Consider the following 19,783-nt stretch of genomic DNA (forward strand, 5'->3'; position numbering starts at 1 on the left):
TGTGAACTGATAAAGTCATGGTTGTGCCTCTACCCTTTAGAATTTGTTCACACACACACACACACACACACACACACTCTCTCTCTCTCTCCCTCTCTCTCTCTCTCTCTCTCTGTCTCTCTCTCTCTCTCTCAAACATGCAAGAGAATGTAGAAACAGCTACAAAAATGACAAGGTCAATACTTAAAGTCAGGTCTAGTGACACTCAAAAGCAGCATCTCCTGGGACCTTGTAGAATATTAAGTTGTTGGGTCCCACACAGACCTCCTGAATCAGAGCATGGCGTGAGGGAGCAGGAAGCCATCTGTTTCATGATCCCTCCAGGTGATTTTGGTGTAAGCCACACAGGTAACCAAGTTTTCTCAAAGACAACTGGATTTACCAAAATTATATGGAAACTCATTCTTAAAATTTAAATATCATAAGCCTTTCAGGTGTAGCATTATCTAAGTTCCCCCTATTCATCTAAGAAATTGAAAGTAGTGCCTTTCTCATTGTTTTTCTGAGATGTCACGAGGTATTTCACTAAAAAAACAATCAATCCAATAAATGAGTTTGAGATACAGCTGGGTAAAAAATATGAAAACAGTTGTTTTTTGTTTGTTTGTTTGTTCTTCCTGCAGAACTCCTGGATCTTTAATTTAGTGAATTTTTTTGTTGTATATCAGTGTGAAATATGCTCTCAATCTTCAAGAGGAGGATATAGAATCTCCCCTATGGGCCTTGATCATGGAACTCTTTTTTCAAGGAACATACAGAATAAAGGGTATAGGAATCACAATTAAAATTATCCACAACTAGCTTAAGCTACTTCCTGATTCAGTATGAGTACCTTCCAAAATTAGGAAAGAATGAACCATGCCTAAGGTGTTTGAAAAAAAAAAAAAAATGTTAAAAAAAAAAACCCAAGTTTTAATTTTGAAACCCCAAAGTTTAATTTTGAAAACCTAAGGCACCAAGAAAAGTATACTTTGTAATCATAAAAGTTAAGGACTGGAGTAGTCTAACATTCAAATTACTGGTAAATAAGCCTATGACCATGACTACTTTTTTTTTTTTTAATCCAGTGGAAATGTAATCAGGGAACATTGGGCAGGAGAATTAGACACAGAAAGTGATACTAAAAACTAACTTTTTTTTGAGTGCTTTCTATAGATAAGATGCTCTTCTAAGCACTTTAGAATTAAGTTATTTTTATCCTAAAAGCAATCATATAAGGTAGGTAAAATCATTAGCTCCTCTTACAGATGTGGAAGCCATGACTCAGTTTGTATCTTTGTAATCATAAAAGTTAAGGACTGGAGTAGTCTAACATTCAAATTACTGGTAAATAAGCCTATGACCATGACTACTTTTTTTTTTTTTTTAATCCAATGGAAATGTAATCAGGGAACATTGGGCAGGAGAATTAGACACAGAAAGTGATACTAAAAACTAACTTTTTTTTGAGTGCTTTCTATAGATAAGATGCTCTTCTAAGCACTTTAGAATTAAGTTATTTTTATCCTAAAAGCAATCATATAAGGTAGGTAAAATCATTAGCTCCTCTTACAGATGTGGAAGCCATGACTCAGTTTCCTAATTACCCAGGATTCCATAAATGTTGTGGGGTTTTTTTTGTTTGTTTTTTTTTTGATTGTTTGTTTGTTTTGTTTTGTACTAGGGATTGAGCCCTGGGGAGCTTTGCCACTGAACTACATACCCAGTCCTTTCTTTTTATTTTGAGACAGAGTCTCACTAAGTTGCTAAGGCTGGCATCAAACTTGCAATCCTCCTGCCTCAGCCTGCCAAGTTGCTGGGATAACAGCCTGTGCCACTGGCGCCTGGTTCCCAGCTTTCATTCTTCATCATGGTGCTGGACTTGTTGCTCAAGAATTTGGTGTGTAGTTGGCAAAGACAATATAAGGTAAACTAGCAACACAAGGCAGGATGTTGTGAGATGGGGGTCAGGCAAATGGTATGAGAAGATGGAGGTATTGCAGGCCCCTCTCAGGAATGTCAATGTAACTGTTCCTGCAAGATGTTCCAGTAGAGAGTCTGGCAGAGGCAAATTGAAGCTGTTATCCAAGAAGATTTCATAAAAGTATCTTGAAGATATGAATCTGTTGAGCTTTGCCACAGTTGCCAGCAGTTTTAGGAGGGTTATTTTCTTTTGAGGAGTTATATAAATGAGGTGAGGGCCTCATTTGGCAAAATACTGTTCAACTCCAAGTGCAAGTTTACTCTGCTCAATACTGAAAACAGAAAAATGGTTGAAGATATACCCTGCCTTTGGAGATCATAGTCTGGTTTTAGGGAAATAAAAGTATATTTATTTTACTTATTCACACCTTTTTCTAGAATGGATTAAGGTCCAGAGATGTGTGTAGTATGGGCCTTTATTTAGTCAAACACTGTACAAATACTGTGAAGTGTCAAGTATTGGTAGAAAAATAAGAAGATAGAAAATAATTTGGTCACCTGAGATTTGGAACTCTAAGACAGGATCCAGTCGCATTGGGATTGTAGTAAACAAAATCAATCACGGTTGTTGCCCAGGAACACTAATTTTTACCCTGTACCAGGCATGATTTTACCTCCTGTCATCTGGCTCTGCATAAGATGCCAACCATATCAGGCCCTTGGATCATTTTATGTGTCTCCACTTAGGATAGTTATCACAGTGGCAGATACTCGTGAATGAGATTTTTTGTAGTTGAAAGCCTTTAAACGAGATACTTTGGATTCCTGAGACTTCTTCCAGATTTGGTTTTCTTTGGTCAAGTTTACTGCATTTTACCAAGTAGTCACTGCTCTGTTTTGTGACCAGATAGGATCAGTTCCATTAGGCATTGCTCTGAGTGATGCACCATCTGCCAAATGACTCACATCAGAATGTAACCTGAATTGTCTGTGCTCCATGGTCTGAGGGAAGTCATAGTTGGAGGCAGAGGTGGGACGGAGGTCAAGAGCACAGGCTCTGGAGTTAGGATGGTGAATCAGATTCCTGACTTGGCTTTTTCTGTTTCTCTATACCTCAGTTTCCCTATCTGTGAAGAAGTGATTGTTATTACTCCTGTTCCATATAGTTACCATGAAGGTTACATGAAATGAGGCATGTAAAACATTTCTAAAGGGGCTGGGGCTGGGGCTGGGGCTCAGTGGCAAAGCACTTGCCTAGCATGTGTGAGGCACTGGGCTCGATTCTTAGCACCACTTATAAATAAATGAACAAAATAAAAGTCTATCAACATCTAAAAAAATATATCTTTTCTAAAATTCCAGGCACATAGTTGAAGTGTTCAATAAATGTTAGCTGCTAATTTTTAAATTGTTTATACCATGAAGAAGGGTCTACAAGGGTTAAGGTCATATGTGCTAGAGGAAGCCTTTGCAGTCTCTACATGAGCAGTTGGTAAACTGTCATTGACAGTTGACACCTTCCCATTTTAACAGTGACTGAGGATTCTAAATGCCAAATCTGGTAACTGCAACTTGTGACTCAGTAGATCACCTACCATTGTTGTTTCCTCTCTAGCCTGTGACTGTGACCCCAGGGGCATTGAGACACCACAGTGTGACCAGTCCACAGGCCAGTGTGTGTGTGTGGAGGGTGTCGAGGGTCCACGCTGTGACAAGTGTACACGAGGGTACTCAGGAGTCTTCCCCGACTGCACACCCTGCCACCAGTGCTTTGCTCTCTGGGATGTGATCATCTCTGAGCTGACCAACAGGACCCACAAGTTCCTGGAGAAAGCCAAAGCCTTGAAGATCAGCGGTGTAATTGGACCTTACAGGGAGACTGTGGACTCAGTGGAGAAGAAAATCAACGAGATAAAAGACATCCTGGCCCAGAGCCCAGCAGCAGAGCCACTGAAAAACATTGGGAATCTCTTTGAGGAAGCAGAGTAAGTAGTTAATGAGCTAAATTAACAACTTGCTGTGTTTTTTCAACTTTCACACAGCAGAGCCTTCCTGGTGTGATGATTCTGTTAGGTCTGTTGGTCCTGCTAGTGAAAATAGGCTCTGGGCCATCATTTCCCAGCAGTCTTGACTGTGAGCACTTGGGTGAGTGAGTGTGGGTTCATCACTTTTGACCAAGACTCTGGAGGCTGCTGTTTAGAATAAATGCATGTTTTATTCCTTGCAAATAATTCTCGAAGGCAGTGAAGTGGAAGGAACACTGGATTTTAGACAGAAGATCCATAACTAAGCCTTGGCTTTGCCATGTGCTAGGCCTATGAACTTGGATAATATTTCCTTCCTGAGCTTCTTTTCTCTCCTGTGGAGGAAGGGGAAGGTAATATTTGCCTTTACTCTACATTGTAAAAATGATAATTGTGAAAGTAAAAAAGTTACATTGTAAATTTAAATTGTCATTAGTTACATTACATTGCTACCATTAGGGAAATTCTACCACCACAAATAAGACTTCTTGTTCTCAAGTTTATTTTACTGCTTATCCATTGATCCACTAGGCCAGTGCTTCACTCATCAAATTATAAGAACTTCTTCACTATGAAAAATCCTCCTCCAGCCTTCCTCAAGGTGTTTACCTCTCTGATTGGACAGTGTTTGTTTTTGCCAATTAAAGCAGAGAATTGAGCTAAGATGCCAAACTTCTTAGGCATCATTTTTTCCACCCTTTCTCCTAGCCTCATTTTTTCCTGTCCTCCAACATTCTAATTGCCAATGGTAATTGCCAAAAAGGACCCCAGGAAACAGTACAGTAAGATTTATTTTGAAGGACAAAACAGAAAGGGGTACTAATGTTTGTTTCCCAGATGCTATGGGTTTTTGCTGCAATTCACTATCTAGGCAAGAACAAGAGGATTGTTTTATAGCTAAGTCCTGTCCATTAAGGAGGTGATTTTACATGATGACAGAAGTTCAGTAACTTTTTTTTTTTTTTTTTTGGTATGGTGACACTTAAATCAGCATATCTAAGGCAACATAGGAGAAGCAATAAGAGAACTAACTACTGACATCATTAGCTCAAGTGCCTTTTCCTTCTAGATTTAATGTTAACTGATCCCTTGACTTTTAAAGCCTTAGATTTTCTGCCCAAGACCATGTAGTTGACCAGGGAGTTAAGAAATGTCTGATGTGGAGTAATAATGCATTTAATGAGGCATTTTACCTCATTAAGAAACTTAGCCTCCTCGTGTGCAGCGATCACAAGTTTTGGTAGGCCATTTTCTGAGTGCAGGCCCATTTAGGGAGAGATTCTTGGCCTGGGTTTCATGCCCCTATTTGAGAACCAAAAAATCCAGTGTCCTTGGAGAGCCTGCCAGAAGATTACATTCCAGAAAAGCTCTGTTTCTAACCCCACTACTCTGAGGTAGACTGTAAGCATCTAAGGAAAACTAGCTTCATACATTTTTTAAACATTATCCAAGAATGTACTATTTTATGATATGAAGTTATCTTTCATAAAAAAAAAATCAATATTACAGGGTTGGGGGTATAGTTTAGTGGTACAGCATTCATCTAGCTTGTATGAGGCCCTGGGTTCAGTCCCCAGCATCACACACCCACACACACACACACACACACACACAAATTAGTTTTGATTTTTTATTGTAATTATTTTTGAGACCTGAGACGAAATGAAAGTCTTTTTTGAACCAACAGACTGACAGGGAAAAGTTGAAAAAATAGACTATTATCTACAGGAAAAAAAGTCATTGGGTTTATAAAATATAATTAATCTACAAATAGAAGGAACCTGTTAAGTGTTATTCTTTTAAGTTAGGTCATTCATGGTATTATTTGAGGTTTAAACATAATTTTTACCCAGCTTGTTTTTCTTTTAAGAAACAGGGTCTCACTATGTTGTCCATGCTGGCACTGATTTCCCAGACTTGAGATCTTCCTGCTTTGGCCTGAGTAGCTGACCTATATGTGCATGCCACCATGCCTCAGTCATTTTCCCAGTTTTTTTTTTTTTTTTTTTTTTTTAAGAGAGAGAATTTTAATATTTATTTTATTTTTTAGTTTTCAGCAAACACAACATCTTTGTTTGTATGTGGTGCTGGGGACCGAACCCGGGCCGCATGCATGCCAGGCGAGCGTGCTACCACTTGAGCCACATCCCCAGCCCCAATTTTCCCAGTTTTTTGTACTATTATAGTCCTGAGAAGACAGTTATATTCAATTAGATAAACCAGTAATTCCCAGAAATAAGTCTTCTCAAATATTACTTTGCCTCTCCCCCAGCCCCCCCGCCCCCACACACACACCCCACATACTGAATGTACAACTTTGGAGACATGAAGATGTATCACAAAATGCAGTTTGGTCTGGATTAAAGAAATATGTGAAAGCTACATGTTTCTTTCTCAGTAGATAATCACCATTTTTCTTATGAAAAATGGAAGGGCAGTTTGGTGTAAGGAGATGCCTTTGATGCAACCTTGCCTGAAGAAGGCATATATGAAAAGCTGGTTTGGGTGGTTCCTATTGTCTTCATGGTGGGCTATAGAGTTTCCTCTCTGCATGTTCCATCTTGCAGGAGATCCTTGAGATTCATAGAACATTTTTGGAAGGTGGCTGGAAGGCATAATTCTACACTAAAATCATTTTTAAGTCTGTGCAGTTATGTGGGCCTCAAGTTGCTTACACATGGAGCTGAGACCCACACTGACCTGTGTTGTTTTACAGCAGGGACTTGGAACCCATCCACAGCCGCCCACACCAGCTGGGTGTTCATATGGGCTTTCTTCAAAGTCTTTGAAGAAAGAAAACTCCTTAGATATAGTAGAATCTCTTGTAAGAGTAAAATCAGTACTTAGAGATGGAATTGTTACAAATTACTAAATTGGTTTTGAAGTCACAGAGAGTAACAGATACAGCTGGGCACAATGTGGCATCCCTATAATCTCAGCAGCTCAGGAGGCTGAGGCAGAAGGACTGCAAATTCAAGACCAACCCAGGCAATTTAGATTCTGTTTCAGAATTTTTCTAAAAATGGCTGGGGATGAAGCTCATTGATAGAGCAATTCTGGGTTCAATCCCAGTCCCTGGAGAGAGGAAGAAATAATAGTAGATACAGTATTAGAAAATGTAAAAGTGAGACTTTATGATTCTCCTTTGATTTATTTTAAATAGGTAACCTCATTTTTCTTTTTTATAGGAAACTAACCAAAGATGTTACAGAAAAGATGGCTCAAGTAGAAGTAAAATTATCTAACACAGCTTCACAAAGCAACAGCACAGCCAAAGAACTGGATTCCCTACAGGCAGAAGCCGAGAGCCTCGACAATACTGTGAAAGAACTTGCTGAACAACTGGAATTTATCAAAAACTCAGATATTAGGGGTGAGCACATTTTTGTACAAATTCTCAATCCTAGATAATACATTTCACCATCGCCTCACATTTTAAATAATAATGAGAAAAAACTGTTTTCTAATAGTTCCTAAACTTTTCTCATGGAGCTTGTGGCACAAATGGGGATACTAAAGTCTCTATTTTACAAAGATGGGACTTGGGGCACAGAAAGACTGAGACATAGCAAAAGCTCCGAAGGGTGAGTGGCAACAGTTGTTACATAGGTTCCACTTCCTAATTTTTCCAGTTAATGATTTAATCCTTTGGCCTTTCCTCGAAAGAAGCTCTTCTGAATAGCAAATAAAATAAGTTGGTAATTCTGCAAATCCTTTCACATTTGAGAATATTGCTTGGTCCAGGTAGTCATTTTTCTGAATCCTTCATTTATTGGTATTACAGACCACATAGTACCTCCTCCAAAAGCAAAAGAATGTAGAAATAGTAATCACACTATTTATCCTATTTTATGCACAACTGTTTTTTTCTTGTTTAACTAGGTCCCTAAAGTTAAAACACATTATGCTGTTGGGTACATGATACTGGTCATTTGAGTGGACCTGAATAGTAAAGAAAGAAAAGGAAAAAGCATCTGAACATATAATCTACAGACTTCCCACAATTTAGAAAGAACTAGATGTTTGCCTATGAATAGAAACAACATATATCTGTGATTAATTTCCCATCTCTCACCTTAATGTTTGGCATCCTTCAGAGCTCAACTAGGTGCTAATGGGACAGACTAGGTTCACTGGTCATGAGAGGAAAGCTCTACTTCTTCATAAAGATTTTTTTTTTTTCTGAATTCTAAAACCTTACAGTAAGTTTAGGGCATCAAATATGGATGTAGCTTGGCGAGGAAATCAGGTACATTGAGATTAATTGTGGGCGATTTCATTTCCTGCCCCAGGTGCCTTGGATAGTATTACCAAGTATTTCCAGACCTCTCTTGATGCAGAAGAGAGGGTGAATGCCTCCACCACAGATCCCAATAGCACTGTGGAACAGTCCGCTCTCACCCGGGACAAAGTAGAAGACCTGATGTTGGAGAGAGAATCCCAGTTCAGGGAAAAACAAGAAGAACAGGCTCGCCTTCTGGATGAACTGGCAGGCAAACTACAAAGTCTAGACCTTTCAGCTGCTGCTGAAATGGTAAGGTTTGGGGTTTGGCCTCACTTCTGTGGTATGCTAGGAGAAAACACTGTTAAGGGTGAAAACTCCCAGGCTTAGCTCTCCCAGCCAGTGTCGGGTATCCATGACCAAGTCAGATAAACAGAGTATGCGCTTTCCCAGCCTTCCCCCTCTTCCAGCTATTTCTCTGTGGCGCAACCAAACAATCATGACCACTTTCCCACACTGTTGTATTGACTGAATGACTTTTTATTGAAGCATGATCCTTTTTATGATGTGATTTCTGTCTTTTATAACCTTATTCTGATTTGAAGTGCAAAATATATCTCAGTGGGAGAATTCAGAATCATTCTGTGAGAGACTTTCCAAAAGAATCAGAGCAAAAGAATTTTTTCCATGGGTGTTAGCTAAGATGATCCTTTGTTCCAGTAACTTTACCTGGTGAAGATTAAGCCTGAAACTGGCTTAGAAAGTAGATTAATTTCCTAGAAGCTTTTAAAGGTAATTTTGGAGCCAAATGAAATTGAGGTAGTGAGTTTAATGAAAGGCAGAAGGCCAAAGGAGAGCCAAACTGAGTCTGTTTCTTCCTCCTGTTTCCTTACAATTTTTTTATGGAAGGATACATGAGAAAATTTGGAGGGTACTTTTTATAGAATAAGACTATATTTGCATTCTCTGATCCTAGAAACAGAGGAACAGTAAGAGAGATGGTGTTTTTTGAGTTGAAAGAGTTGACTTATCACTTTGTTTTAGCCATTGTCCCTCCTTCCCCCATACCTCTCACTTTCTCTGAAATCAGTGAAAACATGCTGTCTGTACTGTATTGTGACCAATTTTGTTGATGTCTGTAAGGTTTGATAATATCTTGTGAAGCTTTACAGCACCTAGAAGTAGGGAGTATGTAGAGATTTTACCATTTATTAAATGAAAAAACTAAAGAAAAGCAAAGGCCTAGAACCATGTATAAATTGCACCTAACAGTAGATAAAGCTGTTACAGATGGATACGCCATTCTGTCAGTCTTTTTAGCATGCTAGTTTCTTACTGCAGTTCAGAAATTTTGTGATTACTGATTTTTTTGAATTAGAATTCATAAGGAAGCAATCTTGATTCTAATTCAAAAAACTAGTCATCATGAAATCCCTAAACTGCAGTAAGAAACTAGAATGCTAACAGACCTTTGATCTGTTAAGAGGGCATCTTGGGAGCGGTGGTGGGTGGGCAACCCACTACAAAAGCGCGCCTTCTCTGGCAGGCTTTTCCACCACAAAAGCGCGCCTTCTCTGGCAGGCTTTTCCACCTTTCAGCTTCCTAGAGATTAGCCAGTTTTGCCAGTTCTCTTACTGTGTTTTTGTCTTTGTTCATTAGAACTCTTTGGGTTCTATACTGTCTTTTTCTTGTAAAAAGACATATTTTTATCCCTTTGTGTTTTCCTAGTACCTCCTGGTTCTTTATCTTTGTTGATATTCAGCTAGAACCATGCTGTTTTTCTCCTGCCTGCTCCTGTCTGTTGAAACAAAACAGACCTAATGTGCTGTCAGTTTGTTTTTACAAAGCATCCCTGAGGTTTTGGCTTCACCTCTTGATTAGGACTCGTGTTCTTCTATAGCACACAGATTAAACTTTCTGAAGTTGTTTTATGTATTGTAATCCAAAGATGTGAAAGACTATTATTTTAGTTATTAATTTAAGATATAGAGTCTTCAAACTTTTAGGCCAGAGAGCTGACTATATCTACTAAACTTCTTAAAAACAATACTATCCTCATTTGGGAGTATTATGATAACTACTTTTCTATCACAGTAAATTTTTTATTTGTAGTATTAGTATTTTCCACAAAAGGTCAGTTCTTCACAGTTTCTGTTCCTGCTTAGCCTTTTTCATCATATGGTATACTTGTTATTTCCCAATCTGCATTTGCATATACTTGTTATTTCTCAATTTGCATTTGCATGACATAACCACTCAGTGATTTTGGGAAGTTTTTGGCAGACAATAAAGGTGGTGTGGGAGGGTCAGTGGGTGGGTATTTGTAGTAGGGGATAATTTGGAAAAGCTATAGCTACCTTTGTTCAGACTGCTTTCTCCTTTCTTTTTGCATCTGTAATTTCTCCCACTCCCCTTGCTCAAATTCCACTGGCTAACAAACCCTTCCTCATCTATAACTACTATAATCCTCAGTAGTCTCTCCTTTGCTTACTTTCTTTCACACTTACTGCATCTGATCTGGAGTGCTTCTATCTTCCTCCCTAAATGTGAAAGTTAATAAAAGGCTATAGGCCTTTTTATGTTACCATATGCACCAGAGCAACTAACACAGAGATGGGTCCAAAGTTGTTTCACAATACTTTTTTTTTTTTCCCTTAAACCAACTGGCTAGGAAGAAAAAAAAGCAACATTCTGTGGCTCCAACATTGACAGAATCCAAATGGATAAAGCAGATAATGTTTATATCCTGGGTATGGCCCATATGATATTCTGATTCATTTGGGCAGGATTGAGGGATGTAAGTTTTATTTCATTATAAATAAGGAGATTTGCTGACTCCTGAGCCCATTGTTTCTCTCTCCTGAACACTGTGTTTTTAAACACCCTTGCCAAGGACTACACGCTCTCTGGGGCCACCCAGGCCCTGCACAGCTGTTATATTGCAGTAGATCACTCTCTGAACTCTTGTGCCTGATCTTTGGCTTCTTGCAGACATGTGGGACACCTCCAGGGGCTGACTGTTCTGAGACTGAGTGTGGTGGCCCCAACTGCAGAACTGATGAAGGACAGAAGAAGTGTGGGGGGCCTGGCTGTGGTGGTCTGGTCACTGTTGCCCACAGTGCCTGGCAGAAAGCTATGGATTTTGACCGAGATGTCCTGAGTGCCCTGGCTGAAGTGGAACAACTCTCCAAAATGGTAATTCAGTGGATGGCCTCAGTTTTTGTTGGTTTGCTTTGTTATAGACTGGAGAATTTGAAAGGTTGTGATCAACTCTAAATGCTAACTAAAATGAAATGGTAATTTCAGTGTCAAGTATGAAAGTTCATGTTTTTGTGTGGCAAGGAAAGTGATAAAGAGGTATTATTTATTCATAGAGTTTAAGAATTTGCTTTCTTCTCAACAGAATAGCACATGCTTTGGGTGTAGGAAGCTCAAATCTTAGATAAGCAAGATTTTTGAGAACTGTTAAACTGTAGCAGGTTAATGAATACATCCATCTATACTACAAAAATTCTATGCTAAATTATTTGGCATTTGTAAAAGTACTTATGTTGGTACTTGAGAAAAAAACTAGGGAACATTTTTATAAACCAGATGTTTTGGAAGAGTTAAAAAAAGTTGGAAAAAAATTAAATGCTAGCCCTATCCACGTAAGAATACTGTATATGAATTTGTGTACTAAATACTTTGGCTATTTAGGAATACAATACTTGGTTAAATGGGACAAATTTGTTTCCCAGAGACATGATTATAATACTTAGTTTTTCAAATCATTTTCGGACCCTTTCTAACATTCTGGTCTGCTTCAGAAAGAATGAAATTGTTTCATAAATAATTTATTCTTTATATTTAGGTCTCTGAAGCAAAACTGAGGGCAGATGAGGCAAAACAGAATGCTCAGAATGTTCTTTTGAAAACAAATGCTACCAAAGAAAAAGTAGACAAGAGCAATGAGGATCTGAGAAATCTGATCAAGCAAATCAGAAACTTTTTGACTGGTAAGGATATTTTTCATTTTACTTATACTTTTTGGGGATCCATTTTTATGTTCGTTTGACAACCTAAAAACACATACAACTTAAAAAATGAACAAGGGTCTGATATTATTGAAGCCTAATCATCTTTCACATTTGACATTTGAAACTCCCTGGCTTCCATAATACATTATTCTGATTTTCCTGCTTCTTTGACTCTGAATACTCCTTCTCTGTTTCTCTTTCCCTTTCTATAATTTTCCAAATCTAGGAAATTTATAAGGAATATCACAACACTTCATATCTGCATTTGCTTCCTTCCAACCTTAAATTTTCATTGTAAGGGCAAGGGCTTTAGCTCAGTGGTGAAGTGCTTGCCTAGCACGCTCAAGGTCCTGGGTTTGATCCCCAGAACTACAGGGGGAAAGTTCCACTGCCTTCAATCCTAGCTTTAAATGCTTGCCTCTGTGGTATTCCGTAATCCAAACAACTCATTCTGCTAGGCCTTCACATAACATGCTCTGCCTATACTAGTAGTCTTCATCCAGAAATCTTCCAAATTTGGGAATCTTCCAAACCTGCTCAGTACTTCCCTTACTCTATCTACAGCCTACCTTTGTTGCTTTGTTTCTTTATCTAAGAAAGATTAAAAAAAAAAAAAAAAAAAGGCACTCTTAGGAAATAGCAATTCTGTTCAACAATTTTCAAAATTGTACTTTAGGACACTGTTCCACTATTTTTATAAAGCAGCTCAAAAGTAACGCACAACCAGTGTCTTTGAGATTGAGCACCAACATCTTAAAACTGTAATTTTGATAATCACTGGAAAGCAACAAAGGCCAAAATGTCTGTTTCCAATGACCAATTCTAGAGCCTACAGTCTACTCCAGACTATGACAATTCTGGTAATACTGTCTGCAGCCCAAAAGTGACCCACATAGTTAACACCATGTAGGTATGTGTAGGTCTCATCTCCTTACCCAGTTAGGTTATAAATTCTTAAACAGGAAGTATGGGTATCTCTTGGTGAAATCACATCAAAGATGACTGATGTGGTTAAATCAGTTATGATTTTTAACCTCTTTGCTTTTCACAGAGGATAGTGCTGATTTGGACAGCATTGAAGCTGTTGCTAATGAAGTACTGAAAATGGAAATGCCTAGCACCCCACAGCAGTTACAGAACTTGACAGAAGACATACGTGAACGAGTTGAAAGCCTTTCTCAAGTAGAGGTTATTCTACAGCAGAGTGCTGCTGACATTGCCAGAGCTGAAATGTTGTTAGAAGAAGCTAAGAAAGCCAGGTATCTGAAGACACCATTGCATGTAGGGGACATATTGGTGTTGCTAGCTTGGATTACAAAAGGATTTCATTGACCAAGGAAATACCAAGGAATGACCTCTGTGAATCTCTCTGGGTCGTTTCAGCAAGACTATCTTTAAAAAAAAAAAAAGTTCTTTGCTAGGCTTGGTGGTGCATACCTGTAATCACAGTGACTGTAGGCTAAGGGGAGGATCACAAGTTCCAAGCCAGCCTCAACAACTTAGCAAGCCTACTTTTTTTTCATGTTAACAAAGAGTATGTTTCATTCTTTTATACAGCAAAAGTGCAACAGATGTTAAAATCACAGCAGATATGGTAAAGGAAGCTCTGGAGGAAGCAGAAAAGGCCCAAATTGCAGCAGAGAAGGCAATTAAACAAGCAGATGAAGATATCCAAGGAACCCAGAACCTGTTAACTTCAGTAAGATGTTATAGTCATAGTTGAATGTGGGGGAAAAATACCCATTTTATCATCCCCTTTCAAGTAAAAAAAGTACATTTTTATCAATGAACAAGAATTCTTCCAACTCTGTAGTAAAAAGGATTCCTTTAATTTAAATAAATCTGAACTACTACTCCCTTAGCACAGATGCTAAAACTAAGTGGTGGAATTTTCAAGGAGGATAAAAAAAAGAACTCTAATGACACTGGACCATTAAGTCCCCTTCCTTTTTGCCTCCACAAAAAGCCCTCTGTCCAATAGTATGAAGTATAGTATTAAATTTCAAAATTCCATTTTAGGATACTGTCCCACTATTTAAGCAGCCCAAAAGTGACCCACATAGTTAACACCAGTGATTATTCACAAAAACTGTGTTATAGTTTTGATAATCATTGGAAAGTAACAAAAATGAAAAATGTCTTTTCCAATGCCCAATTCTAGAAGAACCTAATAGAAATCTTATAGCTGAATAATCTCTTCTGTTCAGAATGCATGAAAAACTTATTTGTTTTTTCTTTTCTTTATAAGCAAAATACTAAGGGATTTCCAGATATTAAAGGCACGAAGAAAAGCATTTCAGATTTATTTAGTGCTATTCTAACAATCCTCTTGCCTCTTAACAGATATAATTCAAACAATTCTATTTTTTTCCCCATTTTTAGGAAAGTGGCTTTATGCTTGTGTTTTGTTGTTGTTATTATTGTTGTTGTTTTAATGGGTGAAGAAAACTTGATGACTAATTGAATTCCTATACTTCGTAAGCACCCATACTTGGCACTATCAGTCTTCTCAGGCTAACCATCATCTGTTTAAAACCTGGGAGATAGTTTTTCAACATGGTTTTGCTACCACTGGTTGATGCAAAACTGTGTTCCTCTATTCTACTGCCTCAGTGAAATGAAACTTGCCAGTTGCTTAGCCATTGTTCCTTAAATTTTGAGACCATATAAGGTCTCTTCTCCAGTCTACTTGTTTAGAAAAATATTTTTTAAAAATTGTTTCTTTTCCAGACTATGCTATAACCATTTAAATATTTTGATTTTTATTTCTGTCTCTAGGTTGTTCCAATTTCTTAATTGTCCTAATAACATTTTAATGAACTTTTATTTATTTTAATGACTTTTTAAAACAGTTTTTAAGAGCAAATTGGAAAATATTATAGTTGAAATATATGGTTTGCCAATATAAGAAGGTGGATATTTTTCAGGGACTCTGGGGGCAGGAAGTGTTTTAGATCAGTAACAATAAGAAACAAAGAGAAGCTCTAACTAAACCATTCTAGCAAAAGCTTGTGTAAATCTATATTTTTTTCAGGGACTCTGGAGGCAGGAAGTGTTTTAGATCAGTAACAATAAGAAACAAAGAGAACCTCTAACTAAACCATGCTAGCAAAAGCTTGTGTAAATCTATTCACTATTGTCTAAGAATTATTATTTCTCTCCAAGACTTTTTTTCTAAATTAACAAGTAGGTGAACTTTATGAGACTGAGGATCATTTGGTTTGAAATATTTGTAAATTTTTGCATATTCCATACTCAAATTCATATTAAGACAATATGATTACTCAGTTATTTCTATGGGATTGACCTACCTTGAGCATCACCTTTAATACAAACTAAATGGTCAGTGAAATTTGGCTATTCTGTCATAGACCAGAATAGCTGCCTACTTTGGCTAGCTTTTCGGAAACAATGTTCATTCATCCCACTTAACATTTTCCCAGACAAGATACTCTTTCCCTAAATAATTCTCCATATGTATAGTTTTCAGCTATACTTTCCTAGACCATATTCCATCTCACAATCTTTTAAAAACTTTGCAGAGTTGAACATTCATTAGCTGGAACCTCTACTGCTAGAGCATAACATTTAAAAAAAAAAAAGGATGAAAATTATATTTCTCTCTCACATTCATTTGGAAATTCATGTGGAAGTCCCTCATCTCACAGCTGCTTATTTGTGAACATTCTTTAGGCAGTTTATGAGTGTCCCTAAAATGCTTTCTTACTACTTCAAGCTTCCTGGGGCTTGTTTTTAATGTCAAATAAGAAAAAGAATTTCCATCAATCTCAGCTTAGATCATTGGAAGTACTAAATGAATAATGTGAACAAATACATGAGATGTAATGAGGACTAAAGTATGGCTCTTCTTATAACTTTTATCAAAATTATATTTTTAATTACTTGACATAGAAAAAAATGACATAACATCCTTCTAAATCTTACACTAAACTTGTACTCATAGTATTCTTACCATTTCTTAAAATAATGATTGGCTGGGTTCTTGAAATTATACTTGTAGATCGAATCTGAAACAGCAGCTTCCGAGGAAACACTGTCCAATGCCTCCCAGCGCCTCACTGAACTAGAAAAGAACGTGGTAGAACTTAAACGGAAGGCTGCCCATAACTCTGAGGAGGCAGAATACATTGAAAAAGTAGTATATACTGTAAAACAAAGTGCAGAAGATGTTAAGAAGGTAAGTAAATCTTTGAACTTCACAGCTAAGTTAATAAAATCTCAATAAATCTCTTCCTTGTCTAACTTAGGATTAATAAGGGACAGATAATAAGGGACATGGTTATTCATCAGAAACATTCCAAATGACCTATTTTGAAAAAGTTTTTAAAGATATAAATAGAAAAGTATAGAAGCAGATATTAGAAGGGTCCAATAAATATGACTTAGGACCTCAAATCCCAACTGGAATTAATTTAACCTAGGGGTAAGTCTTAAAATACATATACTGAACTTGTATGTCTATATTTTAATCAGAAAGATCTTTATAGCATATAGTAATTTGAGAATACTTTAAAAGCCATTTGAGAATACTTTAAAAGCAGAATGGAAAAAGCCTAGATCTCAATATAGAGAATGGCTTGTAGGAAATCAAATCTCACCTCTTTCAGACACATTTTGAATTAACTACACCTTCTCATTAGAAGGTACTATATTTTGCAGAGAAAATTTTACACAAGCCAAACTTTGAGCTAGAAGCCAGATAATGCTTGAAGCATGCATTCAATTTCTAAATTTATGCAGATAAATGTTAATCTCCAAAGATACTTTTGAAACTTGGGGGAAGGTATTAAAACTGTAAAATGATTTTTCTAATTCCTTCCTACTCAGAATTTTTCCTAAGTTGCTGTAGTTTCGTTGTTTAATATTTTTTAGTTGTAGTTGAACACAATACCTTTATTTTATTTTATTTTTTTAATGTGGTACTGAAGATCAAACCCAGTGTCTCGCATGTGTTAGGCAAGTGCTCTACCACTGAGCCACAACCCCAGCCCCACTTGCTATAGTTTCTAAGTACATAAATGTTAACTTCCCTACACCACTCAGTTAAGAGAATAAAACAATATATGAAGTTTATTGCAGCTATCATTTCTGCTGTAGTTTCCTACAGTTTGAAGGACAAAAGTCTCCCAAGTAGTCTGCTTATAAGGCATTTTACATAAAAATGACATAACAATGAAGAACAAAATACCTTGAAATGAAATTTCCATGACTACTGTTTGAACAGTTTTCAGGAGAATCATTTGTAGCTACTTTTCCTAAACCAATGCAATTCTCTTCTTACCCACTTTTTTTATATTGCTATAATCTTACTCTTCTTTCCTAATTTTTTTGTTTGGCATTTTCCTTGGATTTCCTGATGTTCAGTTTTCAAACCCTGTATTAGTCAAAATGCAGATGGATCCTTCAACTCTTCAGAATGGACTTTCTTTGATGTCTAGTCTACTTTATGAAGCTACTTTTCTATGGAAAAGTGTTCATCTGAGGGCTTAGATGCAATGCCAAAATTTTTCTGAAAAAAAAAAAATTTTGAAATCATAACTTAATATGAAGCCTGCACAGGGGGTTCAGAATGTTTGCCTTGCGGATTAGTATCTTTATGGTCCAAGCTTGCTGCAATTAATTACACAATGACTCTTAGATATAACTACTTACATTATCACCTCTTTGTGTCTAAATGTGGAACTACAGACTCTGGACAGTGAACTTGATGAAAAGTATAAGAAAGTAGAAAATTTAATTGCCAAAAAATCTGAAGAGTCGGCTGATGCCAGAAGGAAAGCTGAAATGCTACAAAATGAAGCAAAAACACTTATGGCTCAAGCAAACAGCAAACTGCAACTACTCAAAGGTGGGTCTTTTTTCACTTGGTCTCACTTTTTCTTTAAAAGGTGAAAGAGTCTATTAGCTTTATCTTAGGTAAGCAAATAGAGCCTTATAAACACAGATTGGACCAGGTTTTCAGATCATCATAGACTTAATGTTTTCTTTTATCTTCCACAGATTTAGAAAGAAAATATGAAGACAATCAAAAATACTTAGAAGATAAAGCTCAAGAATTAGTGAGACTGGAAGGAGAGGTCCGTTCACTCCTTAAGGACATAAGCCAGAAAGTTGCTGTTTATAGCACCTGCTTGTAACAAAGAAGAAAAGGCTATAAGATAGCTGAGGTGACCAAAGTTAAATATAAAATAGTTACATTTAAAAAACTGATATAATGACATTCAAGATAAAACTCATTACCTATTTAATGTTTTAATCACCAAATTTTGTATGAAGTTAAATAAAGTATGGTGCTTTTATATAAACAGTATAATTCTTACATACATTATTACATTTGCTGATTTACTGTTCATAAATCCTTTTTAACAAAGAATTTTTTTCAATGTAAAGATGAATTTATAAAAGCTTACTGCCTCCATGAAGACCCGAATTTGTTGTCTTTAAATAAGCTTTATTACCCATCTTGTTTGGTCACCATCTTCCAAAAATCTACCCCTTAAAACACTTCCAGGTTGGATTTCCCGGTAGAAATTGAGGAGGGATAGCGCCTAAGAAGCCTTCACTGTTTCAGTGACTGCTTAGTTGCTCCAATCTCCAACTCTTGCAAGTATACTTTGCTCTAGGAATGCGTACAAAAGCAATTTCTGTAATTGTGGTTTATAAGGTTTACCACTTAGAATAAGGCCACAGTTTACGGATACTGCTTTTTGCCTTCAGAGCAATGCTACTATTAATCATAAAGTTAAGTCACTACAGTATAATTGCCAAGGCAGTGTCAATTATGTAGCTGAATTAACTAGATTACAGCCCAGCTACTATCTTCTTACGCCAAGACTATGCTGTGGACCATTTAATCATCCATATATCCAACACAGCTGCATTTGAAATCAGGCCTAGGTGAGTTATGTTAACAGCTGGAATTTAGACAACAAGGCAATGTCCCTCTAATCTAGGGCAATTATTTGTCACCTTTTTTGAATCCTAATAACAAAGTGGTAGTATCTTACCATTAGAGCAATTATTATTTTTTCTTAAATAGCAAAAACCATCTCTGTTCCCCATGCCTTTTCAGTTAAAATTTAAAAAGCTTTCACTTTATAATTATTTTAAACTTAAGCTCACTCTTCACAGGCCCTCATAATACTGAAAACTAAGTAGCTAACAGTAAGTGAACATTTAAACATTTATTCCTAGGACTTTATTCCCCACCTCATACTGAATGGAACCCTTATGATGGGTTTATTATATTTCATTCAATTCCTTAACTACAAATTTTCCCTGAATTTTAAATAAACTACCACCAAAATATTGAGATTTTTTTTTTAAGATGAAGGTCACTTGCAATAATAGCAAAGTAAACTACCACACCAACTCTTCTACTAGTAACAACTGCAAACTCTGAACAAGATATATTTAACAAAAACTGTAAAGGCACTGGAGAGCAACCAAAAACAGATGGGAAGCTAGGTGAGTTGACACTAAAGCAGGAAACAAAAACTGACTGAATGTCCTGTTTTAAAAAGCTGTCACTTGAGGAAAGCAAAAAGCAAGTTTCTTTGTTAAGAGAATCAGAAGACAATTTGGGGCAACCCCAA

The 19,783-nt window shown here is 36.9% G+C and overlaps 1 protein-coding gene across 1 annotated transcript in view; it reads left to right on the forward strand.

The window, feature by feature from the left end:
* Positions 1 to 18,501, forward strand: part of Lamb1 (laminin subunit beta 1) — a 69,055-nt gene extending 50,554 nt beyond the window's left edge. The window contains exons 25-34 of the mRNA XM_076834453.2: positions 3,518 to 3,887; positions 7,115 to 7,299; positions 8,219 to 8,460; positions 11,140 to 11,343; positions 12,002 to 12,146; positions 13,219 to 13,426; positions 13,725 to 13,866; positions 16,189 to 16,365; positions 17,877 to 18,036; positions 18,189 to 18,501. Coding sequence (XP_076690568.2) covers positions 3,518 to 3,887; positions 7,115 to 7,299; positions 8,219 to 8,460; positions 11,140 to 11,343; positions 12,002 to 12,146; positions 13,219 to 13,426; positions 13,725 to 13,866; positions 16,189 to 16,365; positions 17,877 to 18,036; positions 18,189 to 18,325 — 1,970 coding nt within the window. The 3' untranslated portion in view covers positions 18,326 to 18,501. The remainder of the gene's footprint in view (positions 1 to 3,517; positions 3,888 to 7,114; positions 7,300 to 8,218; positions 8,461 to 11,139; positions 11,344 to 12,001; positions 12,147 to 13,218; positions 13,427 to 13,724; positions 13,867 to 16,188; positions 16,366 to 17,876; positions 18,037 to 18,188) is intronic.
* Positions 18,502 to 19,783: the final 1,282 nt, after the last annotated feature.

This window comes from Callospermophilus lateralis, chromosome 1 (assembly GCF_048772815.1).
Source record: "Callospermophilus lateralis isolate mCalLat2 chromosome 1, mCalLat2.hap1, whole genome shotgun sequence".
Lineage (NCBI taxonomy): Eukaryota > Metazoa > Chordata > Mammalia > Rodentia > Sciuridae > Callospermophilus > Callospermophilus lateralis.